Raw genomic sequence first — 13,780 nt, 5'->3', positions numbered from 1 at the left:
GGAAAGCCATATGCAATGAGCACTTGATTAACAAAGCTCCATTTGAGACGATTGTAAGCCTTACTCATATCCAATTTAACTGCCATTAACCCTGATTTTGCTTTTTGACGCTGCTTGAGTCGATGCTTGACTTCATGAGCTATGAGAATATTGTGGTATATGTGTCTACCTTTGATGAAGCCATTTTGATAGAAAGAGACTAATTTAGTCATCAAGCTGATGAAAATTTTGTTGAAAGAGTTAGCAAAATGACCAGTTGCAGAGAATGAAGATACATCTTTTGTTACTTGTGTACCTTGTGTTTCCCAAGATTGTTGAAAGAAGAAAGCTGGAAAACCGTTTGGACCAGGGGCAAATAGAGCTTTGAGATGAAACATTGCTTCCTGGATTTCTGAATCTGTTACTGGAGTGATGAGAGACTTGAAGTCTTCAGCTCCAACTCTACCTTTGATAACATTTAGATAATCTGAGGGTATAGCTGGATTTGAAGATGTGAAAAGGGATTGAAAGTGACGAACAAACACTTGTTCAATTTGTTCTTGATCAGAAATGAAGATATATACCCTGATGATTGATTCCTCTAATCCGGTTCCTGGCTCTTCTTTTGAGTGTTGTGAGATGGAAGAATCTTTGAATTTTTATCACCAAACAATTTCCAATTCAATCTAGATTTTTTATGCCACTTTAACTCTTTTTGTAACATGACTAACCTCAACTGAGCAAGAAGATGATTATTTTCTGAATCCCATAAATGATCTCAAGAAGATAGGTTATAAATTTGAGAATGTGTATTTACTTTGAGCTAGCCTAGCCTAGCTCAGTTCCTGTTCCTTTGCATCAAGGTTCTTCACTATGGAATGATTCCACCTTTGTAAAGCCTGTTGCATGTCTTCCAAGTGCTTTTGTATAAGAAAAGTGGCCGATCCATTTACTTTTTGCTTCCAAGTAGATTGAATCAGAGAAGAATAAGAAGGTTCCAAAGACCAAAAGTGTTCAAAACGAAAAAGTCTGAAAAGATTCTTCAGCTTACCTTCAGTATTAAGTAGGTTTATATATCACCACCTCCCCACCTCCCTTCTTGTCTTGAATTTTGCTTTTCTAACTCTCTTTGTTGTAAACTTCCTCGTGGTGGCTTTGTTTTAGATTAACAATATATGCATGATTTCAACCAAAAGAAAAAAAAAAACTAAGTCATGTTTGGGACCAGGTGCATTGGTCTACTTGGAGGGCGATTTGATCATATAAGGCTACCTCCAAAGTTAAAACCAATGTCTCTTATGGGAGAACGAACTCACTCAAATTACAAGTCATTTGTTGATATTTTAATTGATTTTTTAAAACATGATAAAAGATATATAATCATATTTTCTTTTAACTTGTGCCAAAAAAAAAAAACCCAAATTATCAATCATTCTTTATGAAATCACAATAATAGTCTTGGACTTTACATTATGGATGCTTGCAAGTAAAAATATTTATGTCGTCAATCACAAAATTCTACTTAAAGAATTTACACACTCAACATATAGGGAGCTGATGATATATATAGGTCTACAACATAGAACATTCTAACGAATATTTCTTAATTTCTTGTTTTAGTAAGTTTTTCATCATTATGCATGCATGAAAAAATATATATTCAAGCAAAAAGAAAAAGAATATACAAAGTATCATTAAATTATATGTAAAGCATGAGTCTAACAAGGGCTTTCATAGTTGGGTGAAGTCTTGACCGGCCAATTAATCTGTAGAAAATCAAATAATATTGTATCACGCAAATGATTGTCCTTAGCGAATTGTAATACGTTAAAGTTCAAATTTAAAAACGTGAAAGAAATATATATATAACAAAAGCTGAAGATCGAATATCTCATTCTAGCTTCATGGAAAAATTTCTCATTAATTGATAATTAAATATGCAAATGAAACTTGACAACAGTTAACTTCTTATGAATATAGCTTCATGATTAACGTACATATTTATTTGTAGATATTAAAAGAAAATTTGATTTTTTTTAATTATATATTAATTTAATAGCTGTTCTCCACCTTAAGAACATAAAGTCTATATATATATATATATATATATATATATATATATATATATATATATGTATGTATACATACCGAAAGTGCTTAGGTTTAAACTTCATTTCAATTCTCTAGCTTCTTTCTTCTTCTTCTTCATCCACTTAAAATGACTCCGATCAATGAATCACAAGGAAACGCACCTAATAATCCGACAATGGTATCACCGGCCAACTTGGAGAGACGATCATTAAACTTGGAGAACCAATCAAACTATGCTCCAGTGTGGTTGGGATGGAAAAAAGAACAATATCAGGTGTTTTTAAGAGGATTAGGGTTGGTCACCTCACTTGCTTCTTTTGCAGTTATGGTGAGGAACAATTACGGATATAATATGCTTTTTCCGATTGAGGATTCAAATAATTTTGATGACTATGATGGTTACAGGTAATTTATATTTTTCTTTCATCTTGAAAAATATATATATATATATCCATGATTTGCCACCATTGTGCTAGAAGCACATCCACACAGGGGCGGACCTATGAAGGGGCCGAGGGAGCCATGCCCCCCCCCCCCCCCCGGATTTTTAAATTTTTTATACAAATTCCCTTGTTTTTTTCCACTTTTTTCTCTTCCTATATGTGAAATGTCGTTATTTGGCCTCCCTCCAAATATTGAGAACAATTTTTAAAGGTAAAATAATGGGCACATATATCATTCCTAATTAAAAACTAATTCCTCAATCCTTATTTATTCTCCTCACTGTTGTCTCCTATCTTTTCTTCCTATTTATTCTCTTGTTCTAATAGTCAAGGGTTTTTCCCTTTCTTCTTTCATTCTCTCCCTTTCTTCCCTCCTTTTTTGGGATCTTCTTTTCATTTTTCTTCAAATAAGTGTGGGTCCCACAAAATATATGTGGGTCTATTCTTCGCCCCCCCCCCCCCAATATTGCATCCTGGGTCCGCCCCTGCATCCACATCTTCAATATAGTTATTAAAAAAAGAAGAAGAAACAAACAAACAAACAAAATAACTATTTCTTGTATGATTTTTTTGATCTAATCACTTAATCTCTAAGAAGCTTGATGTTAATCTGATTCAGGTACGTGTTATCAGCAGCAATTATTTCTGCTGTTTACAATATATTTCAGCTTTTGCATCGATTCTGTAATGGGGAACCCATGTTTACGCGGCATGGATTGAACTTCCTGAACCTTTTTGGCGATCAAGTGAGCTTTTATTGTCTCTTTTTGTTTGGTTCAATGTGAAAAACTAATTCAACATCAGATATAAATAACTTGGTATACAGTTTTTTCTTTATCGACTAGTTTTTAAGGATGAGTTCAATCTGATTCCATTCTCAATAGTATATCTTTCCTTTTATATTAATTAAAATTGTAAATTTGCAGATCGTCTCATACCTGTTGATATCTGCGGGATCTTCAGCTATTCAAACTACGGTAGAGTACAAAAATTCAGGAAAGTTCTGTAACTCCTTCACAGATTCATCTATTGCTTCAATAATACTGGCTTTGCTGGCCTTCTTGGCTATGGCATTATCATCTATAATTTCTGCATTCAAGCTTTCTTCTTAGACATGTATCAAAACTGTTTTCTTTAATTACTTTCGTCACAACTGTACTTTCCCTCTCTCCCTCCCTCTCTTCTCTGTTGTATTGGTTCTTATACGTGCAATGGTGTTGTGTTGGTTCTTATACGTGCAATGGTGTTGTGTAATGTATTGATGTAATAAATCTTCTTCCATTAATGAATGAAGTACGTACGTTGTTTTATAGATGGTGGTGAAAGATAGCATTAAAGCCAATGGTGTTTGGTAACCATATCCACACACCCCTTGCAGCTATTGTTTTGATAAAAGATTATCGGTATTATAAAGGGCAGCCAACGAAGGGTTGCTTGATTGGTAAGACTAACACTTCTTAGTGAAGCTAGAGGTTAATGGGTTCAAAGGGAAAGGCAAACCAATGGGTGTGCCATACCTAGAGTTAGCTCTGTGCCATGTTCCAATTTGGCAAGAACACCATCCACGACATTCTCTCTCCATGAATCTTCCAATCAAAGCATTGGACCATTGAAGCGGCTCTAAGGCACATAACAGTCAAGGCATGAGATGATCCAAGACAACCTCGCCTCCCTCCAAAGGGGACGAAATTCATGTTGTCCATGGTCATCTGGGTTTGAGTGTTCTCTTTGGAGTTAGACATGAACCTCTGTGGTCCAAACTCATTTGGTTCCTCCCATGAGTTTGGGCCTGTCATGATGGCGTACACGTTAACCAGAACCCTTGTCTTCTTCAACACATCAAAACCTTCAATTTTGCAATCTCAGTGCATTTTCTACCTATAACAATGAATGTAGGATGGAGCCTTAGGGTTCCCTTTATGACTGCTTGCAAGTAAGGGAGTTTGTGAATGACAAATTCTTCAATCCAACCACCAACTCTATCTCCTCTCTCACTTTCTTGAATTCATCAGGATGGTTGATGAGTGATGCTAGTTCCCATTGCATGGCTTTGCTTGATGTATCAGTAGACAGTATCTGCACTAAAATTTTCCTACAAAAAATACGAACACTTAATTAGATCTTACATGTGAGAAAAAATTGATAAATTTCAGCTGGACTAGTCCACCTTTGTGTCTGGATCACCTCTCCATCGGGGAGCCCTATGTGTGGGGCCCATGTGGGATGCACTGCAGGTCCTACCCTAGAATTATTTTATTAATATTCAGATTGAGCCTCATACGATTTGCATGGTTAAAAAGTGTCAGGGGAGCAACTAAGAGGTGATCCAGACTCTCCACCTTCATTCATGCACACTACCATCATGTAATGAATGCATAAGAGGCGTCAAAGGTTGGTCTTACATGCATGGAGAATCCCACTTGGATGCTTCATATGCATTCACATATATAAAGATTTATTGGATTAGGACCGGATGTCAGCGAGTCTAGATGTCCTACTTGTTAGGTTAGATCGATGAATGTGTTTCCCTCACACTTCTTCACGATACAAAAAAAGGTGAAATCCCATGTTTAAATGTTGACAAAATGAACCAGTGATGGGACTCTAGTGGGCCTCACATGGACCATCCTTACCATGTGGTGGAGAAGTATTGTGAGTGAGCATAGACCTATATCTTGATGGATTGAGGATCTAGACTTGATGTCGGCTCCAAATTAAATATAAAGAAATGGTTCAGCTTAGAAGTCAGAAAACAAATACTTACAAGGAGGAAAGCTTTGATCCCTTTCTGAGTTAACTTCACCTCGGCCTTTTCATCTTGGGATATCTCCATCAGAATATCCATTAAATCTTTATGTTCCCTTTCATCACCACCTTCATTAGTGTGGCTGTTGATGTATGGTTTCCTCTGATGTTCTTGCAAGACCCTCTCCATCAATTCATCAAATTTCTTCAGAGCCACATTCATTTTCCTATTATATCGAAGCCAAACCAATTTCCCCAAAGGACCAAACACCTCACCCATACTCATCTCTGCTCCCATTGCACCAATCTCATGAACCAAATCCCTGCACTCTTCAGCTTCATCAATGCTCCCTAAATGTGATCTTATTCTCATTGCCATCTTGCAAATGATGTTATTGGTCAAAACCCCTAGCTCCACACCCATATCAACAGGCTTTCCATCTTGATAACTCTTAAGCAATCGCTTCAAGAATCGTTGGACCTCCTCTTGTTTTAAACAAGCAAACCGGTGGAGTTGCTTCTCACAAAGGAGCACTGTCATGCAAAGCTTCTTCACGAAACGCCAATATGGAGCATAAGGTGCCATGAGGAAGCTTAAGCCATGATATAAACCCTCTTCTTGGAAGGCGAACTTAGAGCAAAAGGCAAAGAACAGGTCATGGGTCTTGAAGATTTCTTTAGCCATAGCAGCAGAAGATGCAACAAGACAGTAAGAAGCACCGAGACGTAAACTGATGATAGGACCATATTAGGGAGAGACTCTGCAAGGATTGAAGTAAACCAGAGTGGATGAGATGGAGATGGCCAATGATAGAAAGAGAAGGAGGACTTGGTGGTAGCTTGTATTGATTGTTAGGCTTTCTGCAACTGCAAAGCAGGAGGGCTGAGATGAAAAGGATGGAGAGCAAGAAGAGCAAGTTTTGCTGCTCAATGGTAAAGATCACCATGGTTGTCTGCTTCTTAAGTTCTGGTCTATCGTGTCCTTGACCAGTACAACCATGTCAGATTGACTCATCTCGTATTTATAGATAGAAGACAACAGTTAAAAAGTGATGTTGACTGGTAAAGAACCAATTTTAATTCAGACCATTCACAGTTTATGGACTAAACCCTAACCAAAACAAAATATGTCTTCTTGTTTGCCATTTCTATTCACTGATGATGCTTACGTTGACAAATACTGATGACTTCATGATTGAAAGGGTGAGAATTTCAGTAGAGGAGAAATTTTGATTTGAGATGCCAGAGTCCAAATAAATTTGTAGTACTACTGTAGAATTAGTGAATCTTGACTGTGATTTTGATTTGTAGAACGGCTGTAGGTTTGTTGTTGTGAGTTCGATTCTTCCTGATGACATATATAACATCCACATCCTCTATATATAAAAAACACCCTTATAAAATTTTATTTTTTGGCTCTCTGATCATAATCTCTCTACAAACATTTCTTCCAATTCAATTTTTCAAGAAGAAAATTAACCTGGTTTGAAAGACCTTCGTGTATTCTCTTAAATCAAAGAGATTCTTTAAGTTAAGAGCTCACTGGTGCAGCAACAAGGCCCTTAAATATCGGTGGCATTCTTACCCATAAGGGAAAAAAAATCGTTGGCATGGAGAGAGTTCAAAACATTCATGTCATCCCTGGCAAAATTTGATAACCACTGATTCTCTTTATTGCTAAATGATGATATTCTGTGACAAAATGACTAAGTTACTGCTAATACAAACTTAAATGTGAAAATGGATCCAGAAACACTTATTATGAGTGTCTTTTGGGGGGTTTTATAGAACTAGTACTAGGTAAAAGAAACGAACTAATATATAATTCAGAACCATACATATATAATCTTATTATCGATAAACCATAGTATCTCAGCACATAGAAAGATCTCCTATAGCTCTCTATGAACTTTATTAAGAACCAGAGTTAGGCACCCACATCAGCTACATCCGAAGATCACCTGCATTAGAGAAAATTTTTAAGAATTGTAAGTGTTGGCACTAGAAAGAGTACTGGGTACCATTACTATGGTGAGCACATCAAGTACCAAATGCTGGTTTTAAGATTAATCTTGTATGCTAGGAGTGGCTGAGCCAGAGAGGGAAGCTGTAGAGCAAATTGAAAGAAAACAATGGATACTTACATGGATCAAAGTTGGCTGAACATTTTGCTGGAAGCTGCATGGCCATGTTGCGGTCGACACCGGATATTGGAGGGCCATTTAGAATCACACACAGGCATGACTGTCCAAGCATCTTCACAGCATTGCAGCAGGCATCACTAGGTGGTAAGGGGCTGAATGCAGCAACAGAAGGCCTACAAGGCATAAGCTGAACCAGAGATGAGAAGAAAGTGCTACTACATCCTTGGGCCATTCCATGCTTTACCAAGCTTCCCATGGCCACCACGAAAATGAACCATGCCACTGCCTTCCCTGCACCAACCTTCATGTCTACACAGTTCCTCTTCTCTAAGCTTAATCCTTTCTATAACTGTTAATAATCCCCTGTAAGGTCTTATATATAGACCATGAAGTTTTCCATCATTTACCTTCATCCGGTTCACATGCACTGTGTCATGCTCGTTTCATGCTGGTTCTACTTCAGAGCTGATTTATCACAAGGAAGCATCCTGGAAATACATTAAGCATGATAATAGAAACCGTTTCAGCCAAAATTCCATTTCCTCCCTTCCAGAGGATAAACCATGGGGCACTGTAAGCCTTGCATCAAAGCATCTTAAATATTAAGACTCCAGAAATGCATTACTCTATCCAACTAGGCCAAGCGACTTGCGAAATATCAACGGACAGTTTTAAAATCCAGTGAAGTTCAACAAGATTAAGATAAGAGGAAAATGTGCAAGAAACTATGGGTAGATTTCTTAGGAATCTGCTGCATTTACAGCATCAGTTTTTAATGGAACCTGACTTGTTCCTTAAATCAGTACCAATTCTAGGTAACAACTTCACCAAGTTGAATTCATTGTATAATGTCCAGTGAAAATAAGTCTTTCCATATGCTTGTGTCATGAATTGAAAATTTTTCTGATCATAAATACTTTTCAGACTTCAACCATGTTGAGGGTGTAAAGGTTCTAAAATTCTGAATCTACCTGGAAACCAGAGTGAAGAATACTTTCCAAATACACAAAAAGTACCTAGAACTTAATTCTTATCATTTTCATAAGACCATAACTTGCAAATACATCACAGAATACAATGACAATTTTTTTGGTGGTGGTGGGGGGGGGGGGGGAATGGCATTTTTGGTTAAAATAGAATCCAGAATACACTAAATGCATCCTAGAAGGAATTTTAGGGGAACTATAAGGATGAGAATTACAAACCATAAAAATCTCTAGAGATATCCCAGATAAATAATCTGAAGCAAAATCATGGTGGATCTCTCTTTTCCCACTTAATGAACAATGACGCATCAGATATTTCATTCTGTTCCATTTTCATTCATTTTTTTTTGTGAAATGTAGAACCTGCTTCCCCTCATGCCATCAGTCAATGTGCTTCTTTCTTTCCTTCCGGTTTTGTCACTGCAATCTGTCTCTTAACAAACTCTCCTGCAGACATAGGAGGATACCTTCCAGCTTCTGAGGAATTAGCGAAGTGGCCCAATGGCTTAAGCACAGCATCAGATGCAATATGTCCAAACAACTGATGACCAGCAGAGACATTAAGTCAATTCTATGAATATGATGGCCCAATGGAAACAATTTGCATGGAACCTTTAAAACTAGAAGTTGAGATTTTTGTGTTTCCCAGATCCATTTTAGATTCCATTTCCTTGCTGACAAAAAGGTAGCAGGAGAACTTCTGCTACCTAGATAGCAGCAAAATTTGATCCGAAGTCAAAAGGTTTACTGCATGGCAGTCCTGAAAGGTATGTACTTGATGGATAGCTCCATATCCATCTGATTTAATTTGACGGAATCATCATTTTCATCTTCCATCCCTAAACCATGCAGAATCCAAACTAGCACCACAATTTGGCTGAAGGTTCCATATATAATCAAGCATTTTTTTCTTTTCATGATTCAATAAAATCATTGGAAACAATCTCTCCAGAGAAAATGAAGATTTAGAAATCGTGGGAGAAGATCATGACACCAGAGTTGCAGTTGCTAAACTCATGGAGGAAGGGAGGAGTTGTCCAATTCTTGACCAGCCAAGAGATTACCTTCTGACCTTTCTGGGTACAGCATTCAGGAAAACCATGCAATTTTTGTAAGGCATATATGGCTGATTTCAACTCACCGTTGAAGAAACTCTCCAGAAGCTCCGATTTTGCTGCTGGGCTTGTATGATTGCCTCTATTGTCCTGTTAGTTGCAACAACCTCATGCATCAAGGCCAAACAGTCCCCTGCAGTCAGCCATTCTATCTGCAAACATTTTATAGGGATGTTCAATCATATAATGGAAGATGATCTCAATGCCATATCCTGGATAACTACCGTATAGCCCACAAAATTGGATTATCAAAAATTAAAGTATGCCCAAGGGCAACCAGTGTATTTCTAATCACAGGAGTTCAAAATTTCAAAGTTCGATATTTCATCATGGGAACACAATTTTTGAAAAACTAACAGAATTTTGTTTTTGTTTTTTTTGTTTTGTTTTGTTTTTGCTTTTGCTTTTTTTTTTTTTTTTTTTTTTTTGGGGGGGGGGGGGGGGGGTGTTCACTTAGCTTGAACATTCATAATGGAGAGGAGGAAAAAACTTAATTAGCATTTTCCTTTTTTTTTTTTTTTTTTTTGGAGGGGTTGTCCACTTGGCTGACTCAAATTTTGTTGTCACTCTTTGGGTGTTAATGCCCTTGTCCTTCCATGGTAAAACTCTGCTGCCTCAAAAAGAACAGGTGATGTATGGAGACAAGTACCACATGTAGATCAGTACCTGGCTCAATTTGTATGCTCAGGTAGCAAGATCAAATGAAGAAAAAGAAGAGATAATATAGTACTTTGTACAAATTAAGGAAAACTAACAAAGTAATCAGTTGAACTTTATTCTTTTTTCTTCTTTCCTCCCCATATTCTATGTTGAGGGGATGTGCATGAAAATTGTAGCATGGACTTAGGGGTTCTAGCTTTGGTTTCCAATTTAACTTTCTGAAAACACAAGTGATATGCAAAACAGTACAAACTACAGTGAAGAGTCTTCTCTCTGAATCATTTCATTTTTGTAATTAATCTTCTGAATATTAGTTTTGTTCTGTATTTATCCAGCATATTCAGGTTACAATTAAGACTACAGTTTTCTCAAGGGGGAGTAACAAATGAATACTTAGCCTTACCTGCTTTCCAGTGTGGATGAGGAGACACCCAACAGGAACCTTAACTTCAACTTTTTTCCCGTTTCTTAACCAAATGTTCAGACCAGGGAATCTGCTTCTGCCATGAATTGTCAAAAAGTTAATATCATAGTGATACCCAGCGAACACATTTCCCTCCTGGCCATGACTTTGAAGATCACTTCCTGTAGGAGCAAGCAGATGAGGTCCCTGGTATTTTAAGAAGAGAAGAAAGAACTTGAGAAAAATGTACACCTTCTGCAGAGCGAATTGATAATTGCAAGACAACTCCGAATACGCATTTCAAAGAAACTTAAAGCAGTCAAAAGTTTAAGAGTCGTTGTCTACCAATTTGACCATGCTTTAAAATATTTGCTTTTTTCTTCCCTTTTTTACATATAGATGAAGAACATTTACTCTCATTCATGAAACTCAGCACCATTAAAAAAAGCTAAACAACATTAAGGACAACCTTCAGAGAGAGATCTGGTCCATTCCCTTATTATTTTATTTATAGTTGCTAGACCTTGGAATCACATGCAGGTCAAAGAAACATGAGAGGAACTAAAAGAAAAATGGTTATCCTCAAAAGGAAGTAGTACAACATCATACAGTTCTCAAATCAGTTTGGTTATAACCACAAATATGTCTGAAGAATAACTGTTTGGGTGAACAAACATCAGGCCAGTGATGCTGTAAGATTTGGTGATGGTCATTGATCTGATTTCATTGTCATCAGCAAAAATACAAATTAAATAAGCACATAGAAAGATATAAAGGAAGTTAGACTAGCTTAATTACTAGTTACCTGACGTATAAGAGAGGTGAATGTATCCCTCGGCAATTCAAAGCCAATTGCTGCCATTTCAGCAACAGTCTGAAAAAGAAATTGAACCAGCACTTTTAAACTACAGCAAGGCAAATGCATAATGGAGAGGAGCAAAAAACTTAATTAGCATTTCCTCTTTTTTTTTTTTTTTTTTTTTTGTTTTTTGGGGGGGGGGGGTGTGGTGAACTTTCACCTCAATAGCAGAAATCATTGTGTAGCCCCATGAATCCATGGTTTCTTTCCATTCAGGAAAACCTTCAGGTATAACAGGATCAGAATGCAGTTCCTACAGGAAAGGAATATAAACAATTAGCCAAACCATCTAAACGGAACTGCATAAAGATGCTGGGAGAGAAGAGAGAGAGAGAGAGACCTTAAAACAAGTGTTAGATGACCGAGGGCCTACTCTCCACATGAATCGCCATTTTGGGTCAGGACCCACAGGAATAATTGGTTGATGTTCCTTTGGTATTGCTCTTAAGTTTTGCTGCATTTCCTCATCCACCAGAATTCGTGGAACCTCAACACCTTCAGGAGTTACACCAACCTGTTATTTCATGTTAGATAAATAAATAAATAAACTCAGATAAACATATACGTAGTCCTTAACAGGTCATGGAAATAAATAAAAAACTCAGATAAACATATACATAGTCCCTAACAGGTCATGGAAATTGAGAAAACTTGCTTTCATTAGCACCCAAGGGGAATTAGTTATCTTCTCTTTTGTACATTATAAATATTTTCAATCTTCCAGCAAGTTTATTTGATTTTATTATTTTTATTTCTTTTTCTGTGGAGGCTAGGGGGTGGGAGACTGGGTTATTGTGGGGAGGGAGGGTTGTGGGGCAGGAAAAAAGAAGATAAAGTCTCGCAATAAACAGACATAATTAGGTTATAAAGTAAAGAAACATGATTAGATTATTAGCAAGAAGTGCAATAAATAAGACAGCAGGCCTCAAAAGTAGTTGTAGACCATAATTTAAGATTAAAAACTATCACTGAAGAAATACAGTTTTTCTAACTGGAAATCGGAAAATATAGTCAATGTTTTTCCACTTCTAAGTTTTATAGACTCTTGTGCCAGAGAAGACTATTCTTCAACATGTAAATCCAGTATGGCTTCTGAAGGAATGCATGAAACTGATTAACAGAACTCCTGTTCCACAAATTGAGACATTGCAGCATCCTGTGGGGAAAGCCATATAATGGCATTTGTCGCACAAATCGGTTTTTTTGAGTCAGTTGCTAGAATAATGTCATATATCTATTGCAAAGATGATAACCAAATCCATGATAGTGTGCATAAAAAGCTTATCGAAGCTTGAACAATGATTCGCCCTATGTGCAAAACTGGCAATTACTCTTACAACAGTTGGCTTTTGGCTTAATCACTTACAAAAGGATAATAATCCGCAACCAGAAAATTGTAAATTTAACTCGTATTTCAAATGATGCACCAATTAACTTCACCAAATGCAGCATAGAGCTAGAAAATAATGTTAGCATCGATCATTATCACGATGAACTTCAAAGCAAACTTAAAATCACAACATTCAGCATGTCGACCCACTTCACTGAAGGCGGAAGCAATAGTGAACTTACATAAAAACGAACCAGAAAAAGCAAATTCAGAAACAGCGAAACCTAATTTCCTATTATATTTTCCTTTTTGGGTGAAGAGCCAGAAACCTAATTCACCACCAATCTCGATGACAATAAAAGATTGTTTACCCAGGTACATCATGAATATGATATTATTAAGAAAACATAAAGAGGGAAATGAGTAAATTTAAAATTCATAAAGGAACAAACGAAAAGGGTTTTGTAAGTGTTCATCGAAACCTGGTAACGAAGATGGGGTCGCTGTTGCAGGAGCTTGAATTCTTTGGGCTTTTCGAAGTAACTCTCCATCATGTCCAGGAATCGATCGTTGTCAGAAGCAGAGCACCTCGGATCCTTCACTAGCAGAGCTCCAATTTCTCGAAGACTTTTACTGACCTCGAAACAGAGGTCCTTCACATGGGAATCGAGTTGATACTCAGGATTTGCATGAAGATCGTTAGACTTACCAGAGAATTCCAGGTAGGGAGAAAGATTTATGACGGGAAGCTCCATTGTCGATGAAGAAACCTGAAATGAACTTGAATTTGACAGACAAGCAAGCAAACTCGCTTGGCGCCATGGCGGGAATTTATGTACCAATTGGCACACTGGCGCATGTTAGCACCGCTTGTATGTTTCAGAAAATTTCCGTCAGCCCCCCTTAATAAAGCTACTTTTTCCTAAACCACCTTACGAAATACTTATTTTCATGATTCCCCAATACCATAACCTTCGTCTCTTTTATGTCCTTAGCGAAAAACGTTTTTGAATGAAATTTTTGGG

At 37.1% G+C, this 13,780-nt stretch overlaps 3 protein-coding genes and 1 pseudogene across 5 annotated transcripts; 1 reads left to right on the top strand and 3 right to left on the bottom strand.

Moving 5' to 3' along the window:
- The first annotated feature begins 2,197 nt into the window (after positions 1–2,197).
- Positions 2,198–3,625, top strand: LOC149001506 (CASP-like protein 4B1). The gene is made up of 3 exons (XM_089137584.1): positions 2,198–2,475; positions 3,133–3,259; positions 3,440–3,625. Exons 1-3 carry the CDS (start codon positions 2,198–2,200, stop codon positions 3,623–3,625), a joined length of 591 nt encoding a protein of 196 aa, XP_088993710.1.
- A 370-nt stretch (positions 3,626–3,995) lies between these two features.
- Positions 3,996–6,205, bottom strand: LOC149001505 (cytochrome P450 93A3-like; annotated as a pseudogene).
- Positions 6,206–6,654: 449 nt separating this feature from the next.
- Positions 6,655–7,717, bottom strand: LOC149001504 (protein M7-like). The gene is made up of 2 exons (XM_089138029.1): positions 7,403–7,717; positions 6,655–7,219 (listed from the first exon to the last, which is right to left on the bottom strand). The coding sequence occupies exons 1-2, from the start codon at positions 7,707–7,709 to the stop codon at positions 7,203–7,205; spliced, it is 324 nt and encodes a 107-aa protein (XP_088994155.1). The 5' UTR covers positions 7,710–7,717; the 3' UTR covers positions 6,655–7,202.
- A 22-nt stretch (positions 7,718–7,739) lies between these two features.
- Positions 7,740–13,576, bottom strand: LOC149001503 (2-oxoglutarate-dependent dioxygenase FGSG_00048-like). 3 transcript variants are annotated; one of them, XR_016170339.1, is made up of 8 exons: positions 13,238–13,576; positions 11,766–11,939; positions 11,586–11,678; positions 11,372–11,440; positions 10,567–10,773; positions 9,530–9,655; positions 8,608–8,929; positions 7,740–7,890 (listed from the first exon to the last, which is right to left on the bottom strand). XR_016170339.1 is itself a non-coding variant. In XM_089138028.1 (7 exons), the coding sequence occupies exons 1-7, from the start codon at positions 13,508–13,510 to the stop codon at positions 8,774–8,776; spliced, it is 1,098 nt and encodes a 365-aa protein (XP_088994154.1). In that variant the 5' UTR covers positions 13,511–13,576; the 3' UTR covers positions 8,519–8,773. The 3 variants fall into 3 exon arrangements, 1 of the variants encoding a protein (XP_088994154.1); XR_016170340.1 differs by having other exon boundaries at positions 7,740–7,867; XM_089138028.1 differs by lacking the exon at positions 7,740–7,890 and having other exon boundaries at positions 8,519–8,929.
- Between the last annotated feature and the right edge of the window lie 204 nt (positions 13,577–13,780).

The sequence above is a fragment of the Hakea prostrata genome, chromosome 10 (assembly GCF_041222555.1).
Source record: "Hakea prostrata isolate BN-2017 chromosome 10, UWA_Hpros_2, whole genome shotgun sequence".
NCBI classification, from domain to species: domain Eukaryota; kingdom Viridiplantae; phylum Streptophyta; class Magnoliopsida; order Proteales; family Proteaceae; genus Hakea; species Hakea prostrata.
This window is presented reverse-complemented; position numbering and strand designations above follow the sequence as displayed.

Excerpts from the sequence above, each read along its gene's own strand:
- LOC149001506 (XM_089137584.1), top strand. The coding sequence starts at position 2,198 with ATGACTCCGATCAATGAATCACAAGGAAACGCACCTAATAATCCGACA. Across the intron at positions 2,476-3,132 it reads GATGACTATGATGGTTACAG|GTACGTGTTATCAGCAGCAA; the intron begins GTAATTTATATT and ends AATCTGATTCAG. Across the intron at positions 3,260-3,439 it reads TGAACCTTTTTGGCGATCAA|ATCGTCTCATACCTGTTGAT; the intron begins GTGAGCTTTTAT and ends GTAAATTTGCAG.
- LOC149001504 (XM_089138029.1), bottom strand. The coding sequence starts at position 7,709 with ATGAAGGTTGGTGCAGGGAAGGCAGTGGCATGGTTCATTTTCGTGGTG.
- LOC149001503 (XM_089138028.1), bottom strand. The coding sequence starts at position 13,510 with ATGGAGCTTCCCGTCATAAATCTTTCTCCCTACCTGGAATTCTCTGGT. Across the intron at positions 9,656-10,566 it reads TCATCCACACTGGAAAGCAG|ATAGAATGGCTGACTGCAGG; the intron begins GTAAGGCTAAGT and ends AAATGTTTGCAG. Across the intron at positions 8,930-9,529 it reads TCTGGAGAGTTTCTTCAACG|TTGTTTGGACATATTGCATC; the intron begins GTGAGTTGAAAT and ends GCTGGTCATCAG.